Source organism: Lepidochelys kempii, chromosome 11 (assembly GCF_965140265.1).
Source record: "Lepidochelys kempii isolate rLepKem1 chromosome 11, rLepKem1.hap2, whole genome shotgun sequence".
In the NCBI taxonomy this organism is placed as follows: domain Eukaryota; kingdom Metazoa; phylum Chordata; order Testudines; family Cheloniidae; genus Lepidochelys; species Lepidochelys kempii.
The window spans coordinates 66,875,511-66,896,905 of record NC_133266.1 but is presented as its reverse complement, the minus strand read 5'-3'; the positions used below and the strand labels follow the sequence as shown (position 1 = coordinate 66,896,905).

General features: G+C 40.6%; 1 protein-coding gene across 3 annotated transcripts in view; it reads left to right on the top strand.

The window, feature by feature from the left end:
- Nucleotides 1–431: 431 nt before the first annotated feature.
- Nucleotides 432–21,395, top strand: part of IKZF2 (IKAROS family zinc finger 2) — a 128,982-nt gene continuing 108,018 nt past the window's right edge. For all 3 annotated transcript variants that reach the window (XM_073306722.1, XM_073306723.1, XM_073306721.1), the window contains exons 1-3: nucleotides 432–640; nucleotides 3,344–3,392; nucleotides 4,191–4,295. In XM_073306722.1, the coding sequence (XP_073162823.1) occupies nucleotides 3,359–3,392; nucleotides 4,191–4,295 (139 nt within the window). In that variant the 5' untranslated portion in view covers nucleotides 432–640; nucleotides 3,344–3,358. The remainder of the gene's footprint in view (nucleotides 641–3,343; nucleotides 3,393–4,190; nucleotides 4,296–21,395) is intronic.

The following is a 21,395-nucleotide window of genomic DNA, read 5'->3' as shown; positions in this document are numbered from 1 at the left end:
AAAGTTCAGAAACAGAACTGCTGAATCATGAACCCGAGAGCAGCACAGGGAGGTCGCCCCGGGCGGCGGCTCCGCTCCTGCCTCTGGCTCTCGCCGCAGAGGGAGCGGAAGGGCTCTGCCCGCCGGCCATCCGGGGTGGGGGGGGGGCCCTCTGGCGCGGCGAAGCCCCCCCCCGGCCTTCCCGCTCCTTCGCCGGGAGGGCGCGCGCCGGCGAGCCGCCGGAGCAGCGCTTCGCCCTGTAATCGATTGCCGAGCGCGCTGAGCAGCCCAGCCGGCGCGGAGGCGCACTCCCGGCGGCCTCCCCGGCGCAGGGGGGGGGGGCCTCTGAGAGAGGCCGCCTGGGCGAGATGCGCTCTGAGGGCGGCGGGGGAGGGGGGGGGCGCGCGCGCGAGGGTGTCTCTGCCGGATCGGTTTCTCGGGGTTTGACCAGCTGTCCCGGGCCGGCCCTGCGCTCTGAAGATGGAGGAAGTCCAAGCAGGATTACCCTTAGCGACAGACCCGCCGCTTGCGCTTCCCGCAGCCCGCTGCGGCGCCCCAACGCGCAAGCACTAGGCGCGCAGAGAGCGCCAGGGCGAGGAGACACGAATAAAAACACCACACACAAGGGTGATGGAAGTGAGGTACTGCCTGCGCTGCTGAGGTAAATCTTCGCTTGGCATTTTGGTTTCCAGGGGCGGCGGCGGGGGGGGGGGGGGGGGGTTATTTGTGTGATGATGGCTCACAGAAATCTCTCTCTCTCTCTCTCTCTCTCTGTGTGTGTGTGAACGTCTCTGCTTTTGCCAAGGGCTGGGGGGGGGGCTGTCTCAAAGTAAAGTCTAACGGTGGGGCATCCCTCGCGCTGTGATGCGATCAAATGACTTGTTGCTGTTACCCAGGAACAACAATAATACGAATTAACACTAATCAGCCGGTCTGCATACGTGTGGTCGGAGGAGGGGGGGGATTAATATGATTTGCTGTAGGGTTAGCATAGTGACTGGCTCTACGGGGTAGGACCGGCAAAGCCTTTTGGGGTGCTGCTTTTTTCTTTTCTTTTTTTTTTTTCACAATTAAAATGCTCTTTTCTGGGCTGTGAATCGATTAATCAGTTCTCCGCTCTGGAAACTGACAACAAGGGTTTGAATTGCAGTTTGCAGCAGCTTCCTATTCTAGCTGCAGCTACCTGGGAGAAAGTGCTCTACATCCCTTTTTAGTGTTATTTTCGGTATTATTCCTGGCATGACAGACACGATATTGAATGAGGCAGGACTTAAATTACGTTGACAGGTTGTGCTCTGGGCGGGGATTGACAGAGATGAAATTAAGATCTCTTCATTTTGCCAGGGGCCAAAAACAATCCTGTGAAGTTGGCCTAGGTTTATTGCTCTGTGTGGGTGGTTTTTTTTTTTTAACTTCTCTGTTCCTCCCCCCCCCCCCTTCTCCAAGTCCCCCCTTTCTTCCTCTCCTCCAGTTTTCTTGTCGATTCTTAAGGAACCGGTGGATCAAGTTTTTCTCTCTCCTGGTTAATCGCATTGCTGTAGCACTGGCTGACCTCTCTCCCCTTCTCCCTCCCTCCCTCTCTCTTTTTGTTCTTCATCTTTCCTGAAAGTATGTGCCATTCCTGAGTGAGTTTCTCAACAAGACCATCCCAAGGGAGGGAGTCCTCGCTCATTTTTTTTTGTTTCTGTTCAGTTTCCCCACCGATCCGTTCGCTCTGAATGTTCTACTTGTAAGTTTCAGGGGACAGACGGGGCGGGGGAGAGGGGATTTTAATTTATTTTTGTTAACTTTTCCCATCTCGCTATATCTTCAATACGATCATAACTATCCCTCCATTGGTGGTGGGTAGGAGGGGGTTAGCAGCTGGGGATTTGCCATTACAGCTGGACATTGTGATCAAACTCTCTTTTTTTCTTTATTTCAAAGAATCAAAGAACATTTTCTTTTATGTATATTTCATTCCTTCCCCCTCCACCCTTCCCGTCCTTTCCTTTCTTTCCTTCCATTTCATTGGCTAGGATGATCTCCTTTCCCTGTTGCTTCTGACGTGTTCTCCTCCCCCCTCCCCCTCATCTACCTGTACTAGGGGAAAGATAAGGTAACATTAAAAGGGCTTGAGGGAGCTGCTTGTCTGTTTTTTTTTTTTTTAAAGTGGTCTCTAAAAGTTGTTACAATCGTGTACAAATCAGTAATGGAAAGAGTTTGATGGCAGCTCTTCAGTTCGAAATGTATGTGTTATGTGTACTGGGTGCCTTGGGAATTTGATCTGCCTTATACCAGAGAGGAACACAGAGGAAAGTTGTTTTTTTTAGGGGCCGTGGGGTAGGGGAGAGGGAAGTGGTTTTGGAGACAAGAAGTGAAGCTGCCTGTTTTCCAGTAAGTAATGGAGAAATTCCAGGAGCCAGGGCTAAATATACTTGGCGATCAATACAGAAATGGCTCATGTGAATAATTTAGCTGCTTGGTGCAGTGAGAGTTTTGAAACTAAAGGCAAAAAAGGGGCCGTAGATGGAGAGAGGAAATAAAATTCTCCTCTGATCATGTCAGTTCCTTAACTTTTCCACTTAAAATAATATAGTTACGATTATTGATTCCTTCCCCCCCTCCCTTTTAATCAAATGAAAGCTTGGGGGTGTCATCCAATACAGTTACTTGAGTTTCTGGAAAGTAATAGCTTGTTCTATGTCAGCAAAGTGCTTCCAGAAACTTTGAGATCGGCACACACCGCAAAATGCATGGTCTAGAAATATTAAATATGACATGCAGCCCATAGTATGATAGGTATGGTTACAATGAACAGGTGCATACACAGGTGTCTGGGTGTGTGAGTGAGGGTGTTCGATGGCCAATTGAAGACAAAAGGCTGTAATAACTCTGAAAGGAATATGGACACTGAAGGGTTTTATTTTAGTCAGAACATGATAGCCATCATGGAATAAGTATGGAAGGGGCAATTTTTGTAGTATCAACATCTTAGAAGCCTGCTGTGGCTGTGAGAACTGATAATTGATAAAGCATTAAAATCCCAGTGAAAACATACCTGGTCCAACTGGATCCTCCAAAAAAAAAAAAAAATCATGAAAGCAGGTGGAACTGTAATTAAAAATTAAATTATAGTCTCAACATAGCTCATCAAGATGCAGACTTACCTTTTCTACCCCCGTCTGCAGCAGTTTTAGATCATTTGCCAAAAGAGTTCAAAAACTTACCAGTGCAGGGTGCACCACTTCATTTGCATGTTTCTTAGGTGCTGGTTGCAGGGGCAGTAGCAAAAGAGGCAACTACTAATGGCTTTAAATAAGTGGAAGCATTTAATGGCTGATACTTGCAGGCATCTTTGAGGCTGTATTCTTTTGCCTTGTAGCTCTGCACTTTGACTATGGAAGCAGAGGCTACTGATGGATATATAACATGTAAGTACTTTTATTTAACTTTGTTGGTTTACTTGTGAAGTCTCCTTTGCTTTCCTTTTCACAATATCTCTGTAGAAAGTGTTACCCCCCACCCCCGAAACTCTTAACTTTCATTTGTGCTGTTATTAAACTCCATATTGTAAGAGAACAGTGGAGAGATACCATTTAACACTAAACTTGAGTGGTTATTTAAAAAAAACAAAACACTATCTTATAAGCTTAAATATTTGCTTAAATATTTTCATAAGAGAGCAATGTTTATTTTATATAAAACATAAATGAGAAACAGGACAGAAACTAAATCATTTTTTTACTGTGAGGCTTTTTAGTACTATACATTGCTCCCTTCTTGTCCATTAAGGGAAAATACTTTACTTTGTTGAACTATTATAGCTTAATGGCCAGCTACATGAAAACCATGAATCAAAATTGGAGTGGAAGGTCCTTACAGAAGAATGATACTCCACTCTGCTCCAGTTCAGTCTCTAGTCTGTTAGCACCAAAGTATGTAGAAATGGGCAAGTAATTCTAAGTTCTGTTCATGCAAAACAGCCAGAGCAAGATTTTCACGTGTACTTTTTATAATCTGTGGGGATTGGAGGATACTTTTTGATTCTCAAAAATAATAATTCATGTTTGTGGTCACTAGGAAGCCAATTTTAGTTGACTGTGGAGGAATCTATTAAAATTGGAAGGCGGGTGGGTAGAAAAGAAGTTAGCAAGTCTGAATGCTGTATAATTGAATAATTTTATGGAGCCATGGGACAGAAACCTAAGTGTTTTATTTTGTGAAAACAGGTGACAATGAGCTTTCGCCCGAAAGGGAGCACTCCAACATGGCTATTGACCTCACTTCAAGCACACCCAATGGGCAGCATATCTCACCGAGTCACATGACAAGCAGTAAGCCTTCTTTTTGTGTATTTCTCTCTAGCAGCATATTTGGACTAGTTTAGTCTGTGGGGTCTTCATCTTGTTCACTCGACCAAGCCACTGCCGTAGATTTTGCTAACAAAAGAAGAAAAGGACGGGACAGATTTGGTTTTGTTCATGTTAGTGTCTCTTCTAAACATGAGTCTGATTACTAGTCTGAAGTATCCCAAGGTGGCCTTTGAGAGCTGGTCCTTACCTGTACCAGGTAGGAAATGCTAGGTTTTACTAGTCTTTGTTTTGCTTTGACAGGTTTTGAGATCCAAACAGCTTTTTAGCAGGATTCCAAAAAGCAGTCTGAAATGGCTTTATCTAGAAAGCCAACAAGCTTTTATTTCCAAAAGGCTTGACTCAAGCAAAATCTAAAGTTACACTATGCGGGCTTGATGGCAGGATATATTTTACTGTTCTGAATGGAAACTTCAGCATCCTGTTCGTTACCTTAGCTTTGCTTTGAACATTTCAGAAAATGGCCAGTATAAATTGGTAATTTATGGAATGCTCTCACCAGTGGAGTCTTTAACAAATTGAAAGGGTTTTGTTTTAGAAAGTGCAGAGGGATCTGTGAGTCTAACACTGAGAGTCAGGTGTACTTAATATTTTTGATGATGGATTTTTTTTCACCCTTAAATGAAATAACACCTTTCAGCTATATTTTGGAGCCTATACATACTTTTATCTGAAGAACATAGATTGTCTCACGGTTGATTACAATGTTTTATCAAGATACTTATCACAAAGTGCTTTATTATTTGTATTCAAAAGTAATTTAAAATGTATAGTTTCCAATATACTTTTGTGATACTCATTTTTTTTCTCTCTCTCTTCCTCTTGTGTGTGTGAATATATACAATAAAAAAAAAAGTTATACATTTCTCCAAATATTCTGGAAGAAAAATAAGGCATTAAGAATTAGTTTGTTTGTAATCATAAGAGTATTATCTTCAAAGCCTTTTTCACTGGGAGGAAAATGTTACTTGTCCTTAACAATTTCTCTTTGTCTCCTGCAAATTACGAGTAAAATACAGATTTTATGAGCCTTTAAACCTGAGGGTTCTTATGAAGATCTCCAATTATATACATGTTGCTGGAGAATGTGATTGCTAACACTCTGGGCTGAACTTTATGTGACACCCTGTCCTAATTGAGCAGCTTTAGACAATTCCAATCCTGCTGCATTGGGATTCTGATTTTTTTTTTTTTAATGATCTTATCAACGTTTTACTACTCTCTTTGTTTACATTTTTATTAATGGGAAGGCTTCATCAGAGATAAGATTTAAACCAGTGGGGTTTTTTCGTTGTCATATAGACTAAAAAACAGGGTCTAATTAAGGAGTAAAGCTGTCTGCTGAGATCATGTGAAAATATTTTAGCATCTAATTTCACTGTGTAACGATTTGCAATGATTCTTCTTGTTTAATCTCATTCATGCCTGCAACATGCATGTTTCGAGTTCAGCATATGCACATGGCTACTGGTGTTGGTGAAAATTCCTGAATATTTATTCTTGCATGTGCGTCAGTAACTTCCACTATTGTTGGCCTGTTTTAAAGATATGTTGGTGTGGACAAATGTAGGGCTCTATCCAGTGTTCTGGAGGCAGGCAAAATTTGATTTTGTATGCAGGGCTTTTGCCTGTGTGATTGGAACCTTGGAATATGACCCCCTTTTTTCATATAGAATTCTTCTTCTTTTCATTACAAAACTACATTTTCTTCTGATCAAACATCAAATGTTTTCGAGCGAGGAGCTTTATCCCATGTCAAAAAAATCAAAGATGTTGATTAGAGGCTGTCAGGCTTTTGTTGCAGTTGGATTGGTTAACTTACACGTAGGGCCAAGTCTTCAACCCAGTGGATACAGGCCAAATAACAAGGCTGTGCATTGGGGTCCACCATATGTTCCACAGCCAGAGCGCTTTAGTAGCCCGTGGGCCTCTACGTTTTCCCTCTGCAGGGAGGAGGATGGCTATTGGAAACTGCTAAGTTGTGGATTTTCTTGCCTCTCAAAATTCCTGCTGCTGGGATGCAAGCAGATCCCATGAAGGTGGGCTTCATAGTAGGGAGGGAAGGAGGATGGGTACTCTGTGTGCACAGACCTTGGGTCTGAGTAGAAGTCACTGGAAAGACCTTGGTACACTGCTGGCCTGCCTGTTTATCTTGGTACAAAGTGTGTGTAATTCTGATTTGGTAGTGCTTTGCACTACTTTTGCACTGGTGTAAGTGGCGACACAACTGTACTGGGCAGTGCTGTATTGGGGCTGTTGCCTTCAGTGGGAGGTGGATTGCGCCCCCAAATCTTTCACTCCCAGACTTACCCACTGATCCCCCAAAGAAGTGGAACCTGCATTAGTTTCTCTGGGTCCGAGGGGTGAAGGTCAGGATTAGGTCCTCAGTCCTGTGTTTGATTGGATCATTTTGAGCCACAGCTCTTATTTCAGCTATGTCCAGTTTAAACGGAGATTAAAGGCAAGGCATGACAAGGCAATCTTCTTGGATATTTTATGTACAGTAAAGAGTGCATAGAGCAGACAGGAGAGTGCAAGACTTCTGAAACAATTAAGCACTTCTCACTCAACAGTAGTAAAATGCTTGGTGAAGAGTTCTTCATATTTATTAGCCTGTGGCAATTCCATGTTAGTAAGACTTTTGGCCAGGCCACTGATGTTGTCAGCTTCTGTTCCAAAAGGTTGCAGGTTAAATATTTTGGCTCATGTTGAAGAGAGTCTATTGCTTCCTTAACATAGTATCACTTTACAATATCAAAGTTACATGCATAGGTTATAGATGGGGCAGAGACCCACTATTCTTCCAAATGAGGTGATGCTAAAAGATAAATCAGAGTAGATTGCCTGTCATAGCTAACTAATGATGTTACGTATACCTTACAATATGCATCTCCCTTTAGCAAAGTACTAGGTAGATATTGGCAAATACTCAAATAATTCTAAGTAACTTATTGTAACTAAATTGTAAGTCGCCAGTTGATCAGCAGACTGTTTCCCTCCATCTCCAGTTCAAGAAATACTGTATCCAGTAGCATGCTTACACTGAACTACGTGTTTACATTGGCCCAAATCTGGAAGTCCTAGTTCACTGGCTACTCAGTCTTTACTTGGGTAAACTCTCACAAGTGCTCTGATCATGCATGAACTTGGTGTGGATGGATGCCGGTGCTTGACAGAGCCCCACTGACCGACCTCAATACCACCCGTCCAAAGTTCATTGTAGAACAGGGACCAAAAGCCCTAATCCAAAGCCCATTTAAGTCAGTGGAAGTCTTTCCGTTGACTTCGGCAAACTTTGAATTGGAAATAAAATGGGCAGGGACTTGTCAAAACTGAACAAGATTCTCAGGAGAGGGACCAGCGTACTAATGTAAAAGCAGATGAAGCAGACAAATACAGCAATTTTTAAAAGAAACAAAACAGTTCCGATGTTTTCCCACACTACATTCTTGCTATAGAATTTGCCTGAGAGGAAACACTTTTTTTCCAGGTTACAATGGACTCAGAAAAAGTCCACTGTAATACAAGGGCTCAGTTGTTTGTTTAGCTGACTTGACGACCACTCTGTGTAACATGAAGGATATTTCGCTAAATCCATTGTCTGATACTGTATGGAAAATTAATAATGGCAGCTATTGGCATCTGACCATGGCAGAGGAAAGTTCCACTTAAATTAGAGAGTTAAATGGTGCTACAATGGGTGTTACAGATGGCTTTCTTATTTCCAGGTCTAGATTAAAATACGCCTTAAAATAGACAGAGTAAGAACAAGAATAAGTACTAAAATCCAACAATTTTGCTATTTGAAAGTGAATGCACTTTAAAAAATGTTCGTATAACAATGCAGGAAACGTATTAAAGAATAAGAAGTAATTTGATAAGAAAATAATTACGGTTGCCTGAGTCAGTTGCTGAACATAATGACTCTAGGAGAGTCCTTGGCTTTGGGAAATAATAACAGTAGCTGACTAGAAAGCTTTTGGGATGATTGTACCAAGTGAAAAGAATTTAAAAAGAGTGTTAAGTTAGACTCTGTTATAGAGAACTCAGATAAGACATTATTCTAAAATAACCTATATTATAGTCCAACCAATCAAAGAAGACTATTTTGCACCATCAGTTGTGTCCCTTTTTTGTAACCTTAAAGCTCAAAATCTTGCTTGGTAGCTTTAATTTTCCTTCTGAACTGGAAATTTTAGTACAACGCTTGTGTCACCTCAGTCATTTTCCCTGAGCAAAATGTTGCATTTACTGTAGGTGTATCAACTTCACTTCCCACTCACAATTGTTTGAATAAATAAACACATCCATGGATCCTATCTTTTGCAATGAAACTTCCTGAAATTAAATCAGCTTTGATTTCATCATGATACAACCTTGGAACTTTTATTTATTTAGTCTTTTGTAGGTAATGCGCACAGCCATTAAGTTCTACAGGATGGCCAATGCTGAACAACATAAAGCAGTAGTTCTGGTTTCACAGGATGTCGGCCAATGAAGTTTCTAGGCAAAGCTGATTTTAGAGAGAGGAAGGTTTTGGTTTTGTTGTTGTTTTAAAGACATTTTGGAAAAAAATTAACCATCCTCATTTTTAAAAACATTTGCACCACCCAGATCCCTCATCCAATTAACCTCAAACTTCTCAAGAAATATTCTCCCTGGCAGAAAAACAGACGTGAAATTTTAGGCAAACTGACGAGAAATTTTAGGTGAACCAGTTGAATGTTGGTGCGGTTAGAGGGGGGGGAAAGCTCATGCTTTAGACATAAAGCTAGGCTTTGTCTACAAACAAAAGTTGTACTGCTTTAGTACTGATAGTTAAAGTTGTCGAAAACCTTGCCCCCCTGTCTGGACACGGTTATCCTGGTATGAAAGTGCTTCTATAAGAAGGCAAATAAGCTATAATGGTATAAGGCATCTTTATACTGGTGTAACTTAATCCATAGTAGAGGTTGTACTGGTAAAAACTATTTTGTTTAAAAAAAAAAAAATCACACTCCTAATCAAAATGGTCATACTGTACTGTGTAGAGCGGACCTTAGTCACACCCTGAACTATCCAGAGCGAGTGTGGTCTGTAACTAGCAGGCAGGTGAACCTAGCTTCACCTATGTATACTCTTTCCCAGTATCACTTCCTACCGTATTACATACTTGGCAGTAAAAGCATTCCTCCCTTTTGGTGAGTGTTATAGTGAGGGTGGAGTGGAATTATCAGCTAATCTTGTTTAAATACTATTTTATTCACGCCAGTGGACTCTTTTGAGAAGTCACCTACCCCAGCTTTGTTACCAGACACGCCCTCCTTCTGGAGCTTCTGTAACGTCCTTTGACTGTCATCTTCAGTTAGCTCTCCAGCACACACCCTGTTACAGCACTCAAAGTTCTTGAGAGCTGTAGTCAGCAGGTTTTAATACTTCATTCTGGTTTCTTGTCAGACAGTCATGAGAGGAAAACCCCTCAATTTCTGTGGAATATAGTAGTTGTCTGGTGTTTCTCAAAACTGGATTAATAGAAATTCAGTAGGCAGCATTTCATTTTTCCCAGAGACAAACTTGGGGCAAGACCCAGCTCCCACTGGAGTAAATAGGAGCCTTTCCATGGACTTGAATGGGGACTGGATCAAGCGCCGGCTTCCTAATCCTGCGAGAGGTGCTGAGCTCCCTCTACTTCCATAAGTCAATGGAAAGTTCTGTGCTGAGCATCTTGCAGGATTGGGCCTTATAGACGCAGGACTGGAGTTCTCTGCGTTGGCCATCGCTTTCGGTGCAGTGGTTAAAACAGATTGAAACAGTAGAGGGAGCTGCGCTCTCTCTCTCTCTGTCTCTTCCAGCTAAGGAGGAAGGGGAACTTTGAGGGCAGGGCGCTTATATAAGCCAAGGAGAGCAGGGGAGCCCCCAATGCTTTTAATTAAGGGGGGGAAAGAAGGGCTCTACTGCCTCCTACTTCCTCTCACCTTACATGGTTTTAGTGTGTGGAGGCTCAGGGAGTGGTTTAATTGGCTAGGTTATTCCATACCATTAAAAGAAACACGGTATAGGGTAGCTAGTAGGATCAGGGTGGTTTTTTTTCCCAATATGGAACTACCCGGTCTGGTCCAACTCAACTGTAACCATAGAACTGGTGTCTTAGGAAAACATGCCGAAATACTTTCCCCATTCCCTTCTGTTCCGGCAAGGTGCCATGCTTATGTGCCACTTGGATGCCATGCTTATGTGCCATCCATGCTGGCCTCTTATGCTGTGCATGCTCCATGTTGTTTCTCTTTCACTGGGGCAGAGAAGGTTTCCCTCTACCACCATCAGTTTGGAAGCTGAAAATCAGTCTCTCTATGGCCCTACCCATGAGGTTTTTGAACAGAAGTAGAATCCCCAAATGCTATCACAACTCACTGAGAGGCTGTGTGGGTTGGTGGATCTGGGAGTCTGGAGACCTAGTTTTGTTCTCTGCTCTCCCAGTGATCAGTGTGGAGGCAAGTCACTTCGTGTCTCTGTGTCACTGCTTTTCCTTGTACTGAATTGTGAGGAATATAAACTGTTCCGGAGACAGCCTCTGCCTCATGTTGTGTGTCTTAGGCTTGGTGTACACACAGATACTGTCCTAGCATAATTATTTCTAATCTTTTTTATGAGTACATACCACCATGAGTGTGGATGTAGTTATACTGATATAAAGGTGCCTTATACCAGGCTATCTTCTTTCCCATCCCACACAGGAATAGATATACTGGTTATAAAGTATCTTTATACTGATAACTGTCTCCACTCTCGAGAGGTTGTATCACTTTAACTATACCGGTGTAGTTACATTGGTACAACTTTTCTATGTACACAAGCCCTTATTTTCAGTGCCCAGCACCACGGTGCCCAGATCTGTATTGATGCCTCTGTAACACAAATACATTGTAATGACGGCGTACACGGTAAAATAGATTTTAAAAAAAATTCTTTAAAAGTTTTTGGTTCATTTTCTATCTTGGTGTGCACAGTTGGGTGCATTTTTAAAGGGCATTTCAAAAATCTTATGGAAATTTAGCACTTTTTTTTTTTTAAACTGCATTTCACTTTCCCCACCCTTCTTTTTTGTTTGTTTGTTTGTTTTTTTAAATTCCATTATGCGCTTGATCCCATTTGGATGCCACAGAACTGAACCCCGATAGCAGTGAATTTGGTCTGTTTCATACCTAGATCTGCCTTTTCCAGTAATTAGCATTCTGTAGTTCCCATAGTTCTTAAGCTCTATAGAAGCCCAGGTCTTCCCTCTGATGCGCAGATGTAGTTATCTCTCTTTGAAACTAAATTTGCCAAACAAGTTATCTTCTGTTGCTCTTAGCAATTTGGTAAATATGCGTAGCTCTTTATCATGCCAAATTGCTCGCTCTGCTTATAGGTTTGGAGGGGATGAAATGCGTGCAGATACCAGGAAGTAGTAAAATAAAAGGGAGAGTGGTACTTAAGTGACGACATTGTCCACAGGAGCATGCACAGAGATTTCTGCATGCGTTGTGCATATTTTTGGCTCTGTTTTACATGGGGGGAGGCATAGTGATGTGTAATAGGAAGTAGAAGGTGCCCTGCTACTCTATGCAGTAGCATCTCCTGCTTGCCTGTGGAAAATGCTGAAGAATTTTCCACAGATGTTGATGCTAACATCACTGAAACCTGACCCTGCACCTTATATCCCATTACCAGAGGGGTGTGTGGTATGACTCTGGGGACAGTGGAAAAAGGTTTCCTAAGTGGCACCACACAAGGATGTAGTGGGATGGGCTAGGAAGTAGCACAGAGGGCAAAGAGCCCTTTTAGTTGGCTATCCTTTTTGTGCAGAGGACTTGAGATCTGCTGGCTTCTCAAGACAGCCAGTGCTTTAGAGGATCATGGACCCTGGTCACTCTACAGGGATTGCAAATATGCCCTCTAATGACACGATTCCATGAAAACTCTGTGGGCAAGATCCTTACTTGACTTGTACCAGTGAACATCTGGCCCAGTAACTTTTTAAATTCAGGAGTGTATCTTTTCTCCCAAGCAGGGATTGTCCTGGTGCACAGTTTATCTCCAGCTAATGGATGATTTAGGAAAATTGTTATGGAGGAGATGTTGTTTTTTAAAATTAAAAAATACACTCTACTAAACGTAAACATTTTGTGGGGTGGAATGTACCTTTTTTCTCCGTTCCAACCCCGTCCACTTGGACAAAATAGGTTTCTTCCTCGGAATCCATATGTCCTGGGCATCCACATGGGCGCTGTGATCTCTCTGTTCAGCTTCCAGGAAATATAACTCCATTGAAAGTACATTGATACCACTTCTACCCCAGGAATCCACCCTCTGTGCTGAAGGCCATGGTAACCATTTTCATGGCTCCTATTTGATTTAATGAGTTTAGATCCTTGATCCCATGGAGGGCTGTCTGTGGTGTCCAGAGTAGAGAGGGGATATGGCCTACATGTCTCTTTTCTTGTTTTATGGCCAGTTTGTGGGAGTTCATGCAGCCTTGAAATTCTGGTAGCATGAATTATGCACCAGCATCTGTCCAAAGGCTGACAGATTAGTAACCTGATGGTAGCCTTTGAATTCCCTTCTTTGAAGTTGAAAGAATTTACCACTCTTTTTGTATGACTATATTACAGCAAACCTGTTTACATGAAACGTGGTTATTCTCTTGGATGGTTCAGAAATTTCCAGGGAAAGTTACATAAGATTGAAGTAATTAGTGTAGCAGTTATTTGATAACTAGGAGGAAGAAGTTGCAGAGAGAAGATTAGGATAGTTTGGCGGTTTTTTCCTCTGAAATTCATCTCATGATTGTATGTGAAACTCATATTATAGTTTATTTCAGTCCTGCATCAATCTGTGTATTTAGTCATGTTCTTATGATGCCACCAAACAAATCAGTAAGGAATGCTAGTTATCAATTCTACATTTTCATTTTTCTTACTGCTTATTGCTACTTTTTCTTGGATATGTCCTGCAATGTATAATTCATACATGCAGTATTTTGATAACAAGGAGTCTTTTCTGGGAACTCTGTTGGGGGCTGGGGGGCTGGAGGAGGAACTTGTCTACACATGGAATTATTCTGGAATAGCTCTTATTCTGGAATCCACTTTGACAGTTAAACAGGAACAAGACACTCTTATTGTGGAATAAGAGCAACCACACATGGAATTATTCAGGCATAGCTATTAGACCTTAAATTAACTCCGATTAAGCTAGGGTGTCAACTTTCGTGTGTAAGCAAGCCCTGTATGTATATTTGTGTAATAGTTGTATGGTTTAAATTCTCAAAGTTAGGACCAAATCCTGACGTGTTCTGTGTGGGCAGATCCCAGCATGCCCACAAGCACCCCTGAGGTCAGTGCATCTCTGCGTGGGTCATGTGGGGAAACTGAGGCACAGAGCTGAAATGACTTGCCCAAGGTCACCCAGAAAGGTACTGGACTAGAACCCAGCAGGCAAGTGGGGCAGAACTGGAAATGGAATAGTTCTCCTGAGTTCAGCCCAGTGCTCTGTCTACTTGGCCACACTGCTTTGAAGAGAAACCAGAGCATGTAACACCCAACACTATAGTATTTGTATGCTACCCAGATAAATTAAATTTGCATGGCTAGGTTCCTAGTGGACTTTATCATTTGTTGATTTATATATCTAAATAAAAATGCAATGTACCCTCGCATATCTTAAGCTTTGAGGCTAACTTAGACATGACGGGGATATGAGAACATTGTTACAGCCATGCGTCTGGGGGCGTTAAGTGGCTTGTGGACATGACAGACTTCTGAGAAATGTATGTAATGTTGTTCAGAGCTTTTCTTTCATTTATACTTGGTCAGTCACACAAGAATTTATTTATTTTTCATTTCTACAAAACCCCTATGCAAAACCTCAGAGCTACATGTTTAAATATCACACACACAAAACTACGTTGAAAGAATGTCCAGGTTGCAAAGTCAAGCACGCCAAAGCTAGGAAATGGCAGAATTAAGATTGCCTGGGAAACTCAAAGGGTTAAAGTTTGGCAAAGGCATAAGCAACTAAAAAAAGCATCTGATAATGAGAAGTGTCAGGCAATCTTCATTATAAGTGGGGCTACCAGCACTACCCAATTCTTTTATGTATATAATATTAAAGACCAAGTTTTAGTGATTGTATTTTTAAACATTTGCAGTCTGGTTAAAAGACAGTTATGCAAAACAGCTTTTATGGTAGGGTTATGGCGTCGAAGATGATTCAGCCAATTGTCATAACGTGAGTTGTGTTCACTTACATACTATAATTATATAAAAATGTGGTAAAACTTGTTTGAGTTTATTCCTCACACTTTAAAGTTGTCATTTGCATGAGTCTGGTATCATGGTTATTTAAATATAGCTTTTGACTAATCGCTCTTACGTATAAAAAATTAATAGATGATAGTGAGATTTTTTGCTGTAATTAATAAATATAAATATGTATGCTAATACAAAACCAAAACAAAAGGATTGAAAGAAATAATCCATAAATACTCTTACATGTATTCTAGACCACCATGCTTAACAAATTTTATATAGAGATCACCGTACCTGCCGGTCAAATGCAGCCACTTCTGGAGTGAAACAGAACAGCTATTTAACAGCACAGAGCAATGTCCTACAATATCTGAGGCAAGAAATTGATCATAATTGTCTCTAATTAAAAGTACAAAGGATAGGCAGATTGTAATTATCCGAGGATCACTAGTGATCACAGACGGAGAGCGCTGATCTTACGTCCCCGCCAAAAGATAGCACCTCCAGTTTCGAAGTGCTTTCCTAACACCAGGCTGGAGCATTATTAGTTCAGTAGTGCTGACTCACATGGGTGTGTATCGCTTCTGAATGATCAGCCCCACTTCCTGTAAAATGTAGGCATTCCTTTATAAATCTCCCAACTAAGTGTTGGCCAAGCCCAACATACCCTGCTTCCTCTGTAGGAAACAACAGGACCCCAAGACCATTGGTATGGCTGCAGCTGTATTGCCTACAGAAATAATAGTGCCAAAATAATACGAATTAGAAAATAAAACACCATCCAGATAGTTATCTTACAGTTTTGTGTATGCCATCGCCATAGTTCTGAGTACCTTCCATGTAAAATCAACAATAGCAAAATCCCTAGAGGATTTCATGGAGTCTCTGGCTCTTCTCCCTTTATGGGGTCAGAACTCTGCTTGGGGAGGGTGTGGGGTTTTGTTTGCTTGCTTTACAGAGTTTGGAGAAGTTTGGGAACACAAGGAGTGCTAGAATTGTGAGTGTCACTTATGGTGGAAGGGCTTTCTTCAAAGAGGAAGGCTTGGCAGTGTTTTCTAAAGATGTTCAGTTTTGGGATTAGTCTAATCTCCTCTGGACAACTGTTCCATAGTTGGCTCCCCTTGTAAGAGAATACTTTGTTCCCAACTCTCTCATGGTTTTTCCTGGGCTTTGTGATCTGTGTTGTCCCAGAGGAGCACAGTTGTCATGGTGGTTCACAGATCAAAATTTGGGTTTTGATGTAGCTGGGGTGTGATCATTAATGGTTTTGAAAATTAGGATTTGAGCATAAACCTGATGTGCTCACATGAGTGATGAGAGAAGGTAGGCAACTGTGTTCTGTGCCAGCAGGAGCCTGTGCAACATCTTCCCATTCTTTAGATACAGTGAGTTACAGTGATCCAGCCTGGAGGTGATAAATCCGCAGCCAGGTCCTCATGCATGAGAAAGGGATGAAATTTCCTAGCAAGTTGGAGGTGAAATTATAATTATAATATGTTTATAAATTATAATGTATAATATAAACCGTTTAATCCACTATATACAATTTTGTAACCCTTTCACTACCCTTTCAGGTAGTGAAAATCTTCTGTTTGTTATTGGCTGGAGTTCCAAAACTTTTTTTTGTCAACATGTGCGCATGCTGTGAAAAACAATTGTGTGTGGATGAGGCAATTATTAATTCTCTTCTATTACCTCTCCAACAAAACCACAACTAATTAACTAAAATGAATTGCAAATAAAGCTTATAGGTGAGGAGAATAATTGTAGCAGTAATTTTGTAACGACTGTGCATTTAATTTAAAAATGGAGATTCAAAAGCCACTGTTGGAGCGAAGTGTTCTGAAATGAAATGCGAAGCTTTGTGTGTTTGTTGACTCCTTAATTAGCTGTAGGCCAGGCCTTTTTTTTCTTTCCCCAAAACCACTCAGCATTGTCCTAATTGTGCTCCCATTGAAATTGAGACGAGCAAGGCCAAAGCTGAAAGCATCTGGAAGTACTACCCCAAAAGCCACTACTTGTGTTTGAGGTTGTGCCAAGGGACACTACTCCAGTGGCAATATGTCATAACACTGGTAAGTTCTGAGTTATGGGAATATGGGGCCGTCAAAACTGAATGGTGACTTTCATAATAATAATAATAATGAAAAAGGCAGAACCAGTAATATTCCATGCCGTTTCACCACATTTGATCTGCCATAAGGATTATTTACTGTAGAATAATTTGCACTCACTCTTCCCTGTGTACTATCTGGAATTTCAATAACAAAGGAATTGTTAAGACCTGGCAGATACCAGGGATTTAAAAAAAATAGTTTTATATCAAAATGTCAATGGGCAATATATTTTGACATCTACAGTTGTCAAATCCTCCTTTGTTCCCGTTCTCTTGCACATATGACCTCCTAGCTTTCTTTTCACCTCACTTGGGTCAAATTGTAAGCAGCACTGTCCATTATTTTTTTAGCTCATAAATTGACCTACCCTGCTAGAGGTCCTATATAGTTTAAGTTGAGTTTCTTTTAAGAAACTTATTTGAACAATAAACAAAGAAGCAAATATAAGGTGTGGTATAGCTTTTATTGTCATACTTTACAGTAAACTCCGTGGTTCATAAGCAGTCACTGCTTGTCTGAAAGGTGAATTGCAAAATGGAAAACACGGAGTTAAACTCCAATTATTACACTGAATGTTCTAACTAACCAGGTTGTAAGAGGACATTCAGCATAGAAATAAGTTTGATTTCCTTACATGAACTCCTCTTGGTTTTTCCTTGTTCACTGAAAAGAAACCATCTTTTTGGTGACGTCCCTATTTCGAGAACCCAAGTACTTTCGTGAATAGATTGTGTAAGTCAATATTGGGCCAATCCCAAGTACTCAAAAATCATGAATGAGGCATCAAATCATGATGGGCTTCAAAATCATGAGATTTTAAAAATTAATATATTTTGGGGTTCTGTTTATTCACTTTCTGGTTTCTGAGCCATTAGGGTACACTAAGGTCATGTTTCCAAAATTTTCTTTGCAAAGAGGGGAGAGAGAAAATACTTTATTTTAAAATGAAATCTGAGATTTCTTGTTCTTATTGGACTCAAGAATCTGGAGCTTTAAGAAAAATATCAAATGAAATGATAATAGCAATAAAATAGCAAGGTGGCAACTCTGGTAATTTTTAATGGAATTAGTTTGAAATTATTCATAAATTTCTTCTCTGACTAATTCTTGGTCTGCAGATTATAAGAAATTCATTGTTAAAATCTACAATCTGTGCTCAGTTATTTAGTTTTGCAAATCTATGTGAAGTTGTTTTCTTACACCATAATAAAGCCTCAACTTAAATGTATACACCAAATTGAAAAACATAGGAACAGAACTAAAAAAGTGCCACTATGGCTAAACAACAAAGTAAAAGAAGCAGTGAGAGGTTAAAAGACATCCTTTAAAAAGTGGAAGTTAAATCCTAGTGAGGAAAATAGAAAGGAGAATAAACTCTGGCAAGTGAAGTGTAAAAATTATAATTAGGAAGGCCAAAAAAGAATTTGAAGAACAACTAGCCAAAGATGCAAAATTAAGAGCAAAAAAAAAGTTTTTTAAGTACATCAGAAGCAGGAAGCCTGCTAAAAAACAGGAAGGCCACTGGACGATCGAGATGCTAAAGGAGCACTCAAAGACGATAAAGCCATTGCAGAGAAACTGAATGAATTCTTTGCTTTGGTCTTCATGGCTGAGGACGTGAGGGAGATTCCTAAACCTGAGCCATTCTTTTTAGTTGACAAATCTGAGGAAGTGTCCCAGACTGAGGTGTCATTAGAGGAGGTTTTGGAACAAATTGATAAATAAAACAGCAATAAGTCACCAGGATCAAATGGTACTACTCAGCCAAGGGTTCTGAAAGCACTCAAATGTGAAATTGCAGAACTACTAACTGTAGTTTGTCACTCATCATTTAAATCCACTTCTGTACCAAATGACCGGAGGTTAGCTAATGTGACGCCAATTTTTAAAACAGGCTCTAGAAGTGATCCCGGCAATTACAGGCCAGTAAGCCTGACTTCAGTACCAGGCAAATTGGTTTATCCTAAAGAACAGAATTGTCAGACACGTAGATGAACATAATTTGTTGGGGAAGAGTCAACATGGTTTTTGTAAAGGGAAATCATACCTCAGCAATCTTACTAGAATTCTTTGAGGGGGTCAACAGACATGTGGATAAGGGGGATCCAGTGGATATAGTGCACTTAGAATTTCTGAAAACTTTTGACAAGCTCCCTCACCAAAGGCTCTTAAGCAAAGTAAGCAGTCATGGGATAAAAGGGAAGGTCCTCTCAAGGATTAGCAACTGGTTAAAAAATAGGAAACAAAGGGTAGGATTAAATGGTCATTTTTCAGAATAGAGAAGAAAATAATATTGTCCCTCAGAGATCTGTACTATTCAACATACTTCAATGTATTCATAAATGATCTGCAAAAAGGGGTAAACAGTGAGGTGGCAAAAATTGAAGATGATACAAAACTACTCAACCTCGTTAAGTCCAAAGCAGACTGCAAAGAGCTTCAAAAGGATCTCACAAAACTGGGTGATTGGGCAACAAAATGGCAGATGAAATTCAGTGTTGATAAATGCAAAGTAATGCACATTGGAATGCTTAATCCCAACTATACATATAAAATGATGGAGTCTAAATTAGCTGTTACCACTCGAGAGAGATTTTGGTGTCATTGTGGATAGTTCTCTGAAAACATCCACTCATTGTGCAGTGGCGGTCAAAAAGTGAACAGATTGTTGGGAATCATTAGGAAAGGGATAGATAATAAGAGAGAAAATATCATATTGCCTCTGTATAAATCCATAGTATGCCTATGGCAAAGGTTCAGAAAAGGGCAAGAAAAAAATGGTTAGGGGTATGGAACAGCTTCCATATGAGGAGAAATTAATAAGACTGGGACTTTTCAGCTTGGAAAAGAGGCAACTAAGGAGGGATACGATAGAGGTCTATAAAATCATGACCAGTGTGGAGAAAGTAAATAAGGAACTATTACCTACTACTTCTCATAACACAAAAACTAGGGGTCTCCAAATGAAATTAATAGGCAGCAGGTTTAAAACAAATGAAAAGAAGTATTTTTTTTCACACAATGCACAGTCAACCAGTGGATCTCTTTGTCAGAGGATGTTGTGAAGGCCAGGACCATAACAGGGTTCAAAAGAGAACTAGACAAATTCATGGAGGATAGGTCAATCAATGGCTATTAGCCAGGATGGGCAGGGACAGTGTCCCTTGCCTCTGTTTGCCAGAAGCTGGGAATGGGCGACTCGGGATGGATCACTTGATAATTACCTGTTCTGTTCATCCCCTCTGGGGAACCTGGCATTGGCCACTATTGGAAGACAGGATACTGGGCTAGGTGGACCTTTGGTCTGACCCAGTATGTATGTTCTTATGTTCTTTTCCTGACTGGATGACTTATGTAGCTAATCAACATAAGGTAGAGTGCAAACTATAAAATCTGAGATTCATTTTTTGGAAAATACAGAGTTTTAAAACGAGCATTTTGATGATAGTTTGAGCACTCATATGTTGTCAAAATGTCAAATTGACACAGTTCTGGTGTTGGATCTGAATGCATTTTAGGGTTTGGACAAATATTAATTGTTTTTAACTGCTCCTTCAACTACAGGTAACTCCATGGTGTGCTATGTATTGTGGTGCCTATCACAGAATGATAGAATTTGTTTCTGAAGGCTTCTGCACAAAGCAAGCACTTGTGTATGCTAAACAGCTGTGTTCCATCCCTAATGACTTATTTGTGTGTGTATTATATATGTGTAATGTATATAAGATAGGAAGGATTAGATTTGTGTTGGTAAATGTTGATAAATATTGATTTCACTGTATGTACAGAAACTGATGAGAGAATATTTCCATTGATGATGATGATTTACAGATAGGCAGAGTAAGAAAAATTCTTACTTGAAACTTATAGTTTGATTTTAGGGATATTTGCTTTATATATTTTGACATGTGACATTAACAATTTATGTTTGAATGGTTGCAAAGCTTTAAATTTTTGAATTTCAGTTTCTCCTGTCAGTAAATAATTGTCTGATTTCCCAAAATGCTTAAAAATAAACAGGTTTCAGAGTAACAGCCGTGTTAGTCTGTATTCGCAAAAAGAAAAGGAGTACTTGTGGCACCTTAGAGACTAACCAATTTTTTTGAGCATAAGCTTTCGTGAGCTACAGCTCACTTCATCAGATGCATACTGTGGAAAGTGTAGAAGATCTTTTATACACACAAAGCATGAAAAAATACCTCCCCCCACCCCACTCTTCTGCTGGTAATAGCTTATCTAAAGTGATCACTCTCCTTACGTGTATGATAATCAAGTTGGGCCATTTCCAGCACAAATCCAGGTTTTCTCACCCTCCCCCCCCACACAAACCCACTCTCCTGCTGGTAATAGATTATCTAAAGTGACCACTCTCCTTACAATGTGTATGATAATCAAGGTGGGCCATTTCCAGCAAAAATCCAGGGTTTAACAAGAACGTCGGGGGGGGGGGGGCGGAGGGGGTTGGAAAAAACAAGGGGAAATAGGTTACTTTGCATAACGACTTAGCCACTCCCAGTCTCTATTCAAGCCTAAGTTAATTGTATCCAATTTGCAAATGAATTCCAATTCACAGTTTCTCTCTGGAGTCTGGATTTGAAGTTTTTTTGTTGTAATATCGCAACTTTCATGTCTGTAATCGCGTGACCAGAGAGATTGAAGTGTTCTCTGACTGGTTTATG